General features: G+C 35.1%; 1 protein-coding gene across 1 annotated transcript; it reads left to right on the forward strand.

Moving 5' to 3' along the window:
* Positions 1 to 5,944: 5,944 nt before the first annotated feature.
* Positions 5,945 to 6,808, forward strand: LOC138875857 (uncharacterized). The gene has a single exon (XM_070154731.1). The coding sequence runs from the start codon at positions 5,945 to 5,947 to the stop codon at positions 6,806 to 6,808; it is 864 nt and encodes a 287-aa protein (XP_070010832.1).
* Positions 6,809 to 7,257: the final 449 nt, after the last annotated feature.

A 7,257-nucleotide genomic window follows, 5' to 3' on the forward strand; every position in this document is an offset into this window, starting at 1 on the left:
AGTAGTACAACGAAGCGTGTTATATATATGTGTGTGTGTGTGTGGGGAGGGGGGGGGTGTGTGTGTGTAAATGGAATCATCGACTTATAACCTACTCAGATGCATCGTTGAATATTAAAAACAAAACGTCTCGACTTATATCAATTAATCTGTTATAATTGATTCATCGACTTATAACCTAGTGATGAATGAATGTAATTCAATAACTCTGTTACAATACAAATAATGAATACAGTATCATGTACTATAACATGCTATATATGTAGTTAAAGTAGCATGAAGTGTGTGTGTTATATATATACACACACTAACATATACTATAACAAGTTATATATACGTTATAGTATTATAGTGAAGTGTCTATGTGTGTGTGTGTGTGTGTGTCTCTCTCTCTCTCTCTCTCTCTCTCTCTATATATATATATATATATATATATATATATATATATATATATATAAGAACATGAAGCGCTCGGAACACAGGGTCGGGTTCTTTTAGGTATTGATACACTTTTAAATTGATTGATCGACTTATAACCTACTCAGATGCATGTATATATATTAAAGACAAAACGTCTCGACTTATACAAATTAATATGTTATAATTGATTCATGGACTTATAACCTAGTGATGAATGAATGTAATTCATTAACTCTGTTACAATACAAATAATGAATATAGTATCATGTACTATAACATGCTATATGTAACGACCCGACCAGTCGTTTTGAATAAGTACAACCTCATTTCCCCATATACTGCTAAATTCATGCTTCACGATTCTTATGTAACTTGCCAGGAAATTGGTCCGGGTTCGAAAAGGTTTTTGAAAGGAATTGAGACACTTAGTCTCCAAGAAGAGAGCTTAAGTTGAATTAAATTGACCGGAAGGTGAAATATAAGTAAACAAATACGGAATGGATTTTTGATGATTCCAATAGCTCCGTATGGCGATTTTGGATTTAAGAGCATGCCTAGAAAATTATTTGGAAGTTTGCAGTTTAATTAGGCTTGAAATGGCGAAAACGAGAAGTCACAATTTGGAAGTTTGACCGAGAGGTTGACTTTTTGATATCGAGATCAAAATCCAACTCAAGAAGTTGGAATAACTTCATTATGTCATTTATGACTTGTGTGCAAAATTTGGGGTCAATCGGACTTGATTTGATAGGTTTCGACGTTGTTTGTGGAATTTGAAAGTTCCTAAGCTCTTAGGCTTGAACCCGAGGTGGATTTGGTATTTTGGTGTTGTTTTGAGTAACTCGAAGACTCGACTAAATTTTTATGATGTTATGGGATGTGTTGGTACATTTGCTTGAGGTCCCGGAGGCCTCAGATGAGTTTCAGAGTGAATTTTGAGCGAGTCCGGATGTTTCGGAACTCTGAGATGGTTCTGGCACTTCTGGGAGTGCGGACCGCACCAAAAGTTTGCATACCACAGAGGGGAGTGCGGACCGCACACCATTTTGTGCGGACCTCAGTGCGGACCGCACAAAAAAAGTGTGCGGCCGCATACCAAAAATGGTCCGCAGGATCGCTGGTCCGACTTCATAAGCTCATATCGTTTGATCTACAAGGAATTTGGGGATGATTTAAAAATGAAAGTTATAGACATTTGAATCTAGTTTTCAGAAACATATTATAATAGGAATTAGGAAATCTGTAGCGAAAGATATGGTCAAAATACCAAAGCCTGTCACTGCAGTCAAAATCCACCGCGGGGGCAATGGATTTTGTGCGGACAACACTACTCCAATGCGGACCGCACTCGATTTTGTGCGGTCAGCATTGGTGGAATCCTGTAGGTGATCTATAAATACGAGGTTTAGGGTTTTATTTCATATTTTGGCCTAGAGAGCTCGGATTTCGGCGATTTTTCGAAGGTTTTTCAAGAAATTCATCGGGGTAAGCGACTAACTCGGATTTGGCTAGAATACATGAATATATCATTGAATTCATCATTTGATTCATGATTTGTGATGGAATTCGGGAAGAAAATTGTGAAATCTTTCATAAATGTAAAATGATTTTTTGAAAGACCAAATGGTATCGGAATTGGATAATTTTGGTATGGTTAGACTCGTGAGAGTATGAGGATTCTGAAAATGTAAATTTTACCCGATTATGAGACGTGGGCTCGGAGGGCATTTTGGTCATTTTACCTAATTTCGCGTATTATATTAGAATTTATTTGTGGAATGAGTTACTTGAAGTGTTATTTACATTGTACAATTGATTTGGCTAGATTTGAACCGTTCAAAGGTCAATTCAAGCAAGAAGGCTATTTTAGAATGGCGGCTTAACTTCAAAAAAAGGTAAGTATCTTGCCTAACCTTGTGTGGGGGACTACCCCTTAGGATTTGATTCCTCTATGCTAATTGTAGTCCGTGCATGCGAGGTGACGAGAGTGTACTCGGTTTTATTTGTGGGAGAATTGTCCTTTAAGATTCTTAGGTCCTTATGTTCATTATGTGAAAAGTATGCAGTTATGATTGAGTTACCTAATTGCATAATTTACCTCTATATGCTCCATACAATGTTGCCTTCCTCTAATTCTTACCTGTTACTTGGACTTATTTGCCTTAATTGAAGTAAATATTCTCCTTATTGTTTTGTTATATCTTAATTGGAAATTTTTCTATGACCCCGTGTATATATGCTATGTGTCCAAAATATTGTGATTGTCGGTGTGGTTATCATGTGCTTATGTCTTGTTGTTTTGTTAATGTTATTGAACTTCTTTGTTTCTCCGTGAGTCTTATACTGTGATTAATGTGACTCCGTTTCATATTGTTCATGCTTTATATGATGATTTCTATTGTTGAACAAGGTTTGTGAATACATTAATGGTAACTGAACATTGTAGAGCATTGGCTCAAGTTGAGAATTGGGTTGTTGAATATTGTGGAGCATTGGCTTAAGTTGAGAATTGAGTTGTGAAGTAAATGTGAAAAAAGAGAATAGGTTGATGATATTATCTTCCTCGCCGGGATGTTGTTTCTTTGATATTCTCTCCCTTGCCGGGACGTTATTATTCATGATATTGTTTCCCTTGCCGGGGTTTTATTGTGATATTATTGATCTTCCCTTGCCCAAATTGCTTTGTGATTGTTGCTTGGGTGAGGAAGAGTGATAAAGCACGAAGAGTGATGCCGTGTACATTTATATTATTCATGTGGTGAGGAAATAGTGATAAAGCACGAAGGGTGATGCCGTGCACATTTATATTATTCATGTGGTGGGAAAAAAGTGATAAAGCACGAAGGGTGATACCGTGCACATTTATATTATTCATATGGTGAGGAAAGAGTGATAAAGCACAAAGGGTGATGCCGTGTCGCACGATGTACCATTCCGTGCCGATTCTATTGATTTTTATGGTGAGGATAACAGTAAAAGCACGAAGGGTGGTGCCGTGCATGTGTTATTGAATTCTTGACTCTCGTTGATAATTGAATTATGATTTTATTTATATTCCTTTATTGGTTTCCTGTTAATACCTGATATTTTGGAATCCCTTACCTGAATTGCTTTGTGAATGTTGCTTGGGTGAGGAAGAGTGTAAAGTACGAAGGGTGATGCCGTGCATGGTGAGGAAGAGTGTAAAGCACGAAGGGTAATGTCGTGCATGGTGAGAACAAGAGTAAAAGCACGAATGGTGATGCCATGCACTTTCTGTTTATTGTGTTTATTTGTTATTAACAATTCAAGTGTATTAACTGTTTAGATCTCTTTACTGTTGTGATCCCTTGTGTTGTAACCCATATTGTTTCAAAACCTCGCCGCATTTATATAAAGCTTTCAATACTTAAATTTTCAACAATTGTATTTTAAATGAAAAGGGTATTTTCTTTATTCAAATGATTTCTAAAAATAACTTCATCGTTTCTTGTTGATTTCCAAATTGGGTTGGAAGTTGTACTCTACTTTATATTAAGTAAATGAGGATCTTTGGATATTCTTAATTGTATTGAGTTATGGACCCTATGAACTGAGTAATATGAGAATGTTGTTGCGAAATGTGAGACATAAATATGTGGGCACAAGGTGCCGGAAAAAAATATTATGATTTTATTTAATGGCACGTGAGTTGTCCGTGCGGCTATGATAGAAATATGGGTACGAGATGCCGTGAAAATATGAAAGTGGGATGAGACCTATATTATTTATGATTATGAAATGAGGCGTCACAAGGTGACCTTTACTTGAAAGAATTATATTCAAAAGATGCTTAGTTGAAAGATTTATATTTGAAGGGCTTGATTAATTGATTGCACTTGTATTCATTATTCGTTGAGAAATATTATCGTGTTCTTGTTGCCTGCTGTTTATATCAATGATTGATTATTGTTGCCATCATTGTTATCTACTTTCTATTATTTTTGTATGCCATATTGCACAGGTTGTTAGACTAGTAAGTATCTTGATTGTACCTCGTCACTACTCCACCGAGGTTAGTCTTGATACTTACTGGGCACCGCCGTGGTGTGCTCATGCTACTCTTCTGTACATTTTTTTTGTACAGATCCATGTAATTGATCGTTAGTGGTTGTATGGATCGTTGCAGTGGAGACTCAAGGTAAACCTGTTGCAGTGTTTGCAGGCCTCAGAGTCACCTTCAATTGTACTTATTTCCATATGTTCCTTTTGTTTCGGAACAATGATATATTTATTTTGTATAACTACTCCTAGAAAGACTTATGACTTGTACTATCGGTTTTGGGAAACTGTAAAGATTCTATATTGAGACTATTGGATTTTCCTTATTGTTGATATTCAAAAATTGTTAGGCTTACCTAGTCCCTAAGACTAGGTGCCGTCATGAAACCCAACGGAGGAAAAAATTGGGTCGTGACACTATATATGTAGTTAAAGTAGCACGAAGTGTGTGTGTTATATATATACACACACTAACATATACTATAACAAGTTATATAAACGTTATAGTATTACAGTGAAGTGTCTGTGTGTGTATGTGTGTGTGTGTGTGTATATATATATATATATATATATATATATATATATATATATAGAGAGAGAGAGAGAGAGAGAGAGAGTGTATTAGTAAGTGTATTAGTTGTAATTAACTTACTAATACACTATATATATATATTATTCTATATATGTACATAATTTTAAATTGAATTAAAATCCTAAATTTTAATATTCAATATTTAATATCGAATATATATGTATATATATATATATATTTTAAAAAACCAAAATAGAAAAAAAAGTTATTTAATTTTTTTTAGAAATAGCGACCAACTTTGGTCGCTATTTTGGTCAAACTGTCAGAAAACAACGACCAACGTTGGTCGCTATTTTGGTCAAACAATCAAAACTTAATTAGCTACCTAAATAGCGACCAACGTTGGTCGCTTTTTGTAAATCTAGAGTCAAAAACGAGTTTCCCCCTCCCATTCTCTTATTTTCTTCCCCAAATTTCCCCAAACTCTCTCTCAACACATTCTCCTCCCCTTCTCTATTTCCCTCACACAAATTTTATGTAATTTTTTAGAGTTTTTGTCTATTTAGTATTAGGGTTTTTTGTTTGAACTACACTAGATTTAGAATTAAGGTATAAAACTCAAATTAATGCATTTCTATTATTTAATGTATAAATTATGAACTTAAGGTAGAAATTATGAACTACCTTAAATTATGAACTTATGGTTCTTAATAGAACTCAAATTAATATATTTAAATTATTTAAGGTATAAATTATGAATTGAACTTTGATATGAATTGAACTTTTAGTTTATGAATTGAACTTTTAGTTTATAAATTGAAATTTTAGGATATGAATTGAACTTTTTAGGATATGAATTAGACTTTTAGGATATGAATTGGACTTTTAGGATATGAATTGAACTTTTAGTTAACTAAAAAAGATTAGGATATGAATTAACTAAATTAATTTGTTCTTGTTTTATTTGTATAGATGGAACTTCGTACTTGGATGTACAATAGGAATTATCCTAATCGGCAGGGATTGCAGGAGGATTTTGTAGAAGGGGTGGATGACTTTATTAGACGTGCAATGTCACTTCCACCATACTTAAGTGAAGGAGTAATTAGGTGCCCTTGTGTTAGGTACGACTGTATGAAGTTTGGAAAATCGGTGAAAGTTAAGCATCATCTTTATAGGAAGGGGTTTATAGCTAATTACTTTGTGTGGACTAATCATAGAGAGATCGATGGTAGCCATGGGATATTTCATAACATGGTTGTAGGTGAAAGTAGTAGGTCAGTGGAGAATAAAAATCGTGATTCTAGAATTCATGATATGATTGCGGATGCATTTGGGATGCACTTAGGGGGTGAGCCCAATGAAAATGTTGAACAAACTCCGAATGATGATGCAAAACGTTTTTATGAACAGTTAGAGGAAGCTAGTCGTCCACTACGTAATGGAAGTCCGCACTTTGAGCTGTCTGTTGCAGTTAGATTACTAAGTATCAAATCTGATTGGAATATTTCTCAAGCAGCCATGGACTCTTTCATTGACCTTATGAGTGAACTAGTTGACTCTAATATCAAATTACCTGGTGATTTCTATAAGGAAAAGAAATTAGTTTCTAAGTTAGGACTTTCGTCAATGAGAATTGATTGTTGTGAAGATGGTTGCATGTTATATTATAAAGATGATGCAAATTTAAGTAGTTGTAAATTTTGTGAAAAGCCTCGTTTCAAGAGGCTTTCCAGCGGGAATATGGTCGCTATCAAGGTGATGCATTATTTACTTCTTATACCTAGGTTAAAGAGGTTATATGCGTCGATGAGTTCTGCTCCTCATATGAGATGACACTTTGAAAATAGAAGACCACCTGGTGTTATGTGTCATCCTTCAGATGCAGAAGCTTGGAAGCACTTTGATAAGACATATCCAGATTTTGCTAGTGAACCAAGGAACATTCGGATAGGTCTCTATGCGGATGGCTTCACGCCTTTTTCTGTATCTGCGACACCGTATTCATGTTGGCCTGTCTTTCTTACACCTTATAATCTACCACCCAGTTATGCATGACTAGTCCATATATATGTGACGATCCGGTCAGTCGTCTTATGAGTTACCACTCCATTTCCCCCCTTTTTTGCTTCTTTATGCTCCGTTATCCATGTTTCATGCGATCAAGGTGATTAGTTGGTATTCAGAGTGGATTGGGTAAGAAATGAGACGCTTAGTCTCTTTTAAGAAGGTTTAAGTTGGAAAAGTCAACCAGATGTTGACTTATGTGTTAGAGGGCTTGGATG

Source organism: Nicotiana sylvestris, chromosome 8 (genome assembly GCF_000393655.2).
Source record: "Nicotiana sylvestris chromosome 8, ASM39365v2, whole genome shotgun sequence".
Lineage (NCBI taxonomy): Eukaryota > Viridiplantae > Streptophyta > Magnoliopsida > Solanales > Solanaceae > Nicotiana > Nicotiana sylvestris.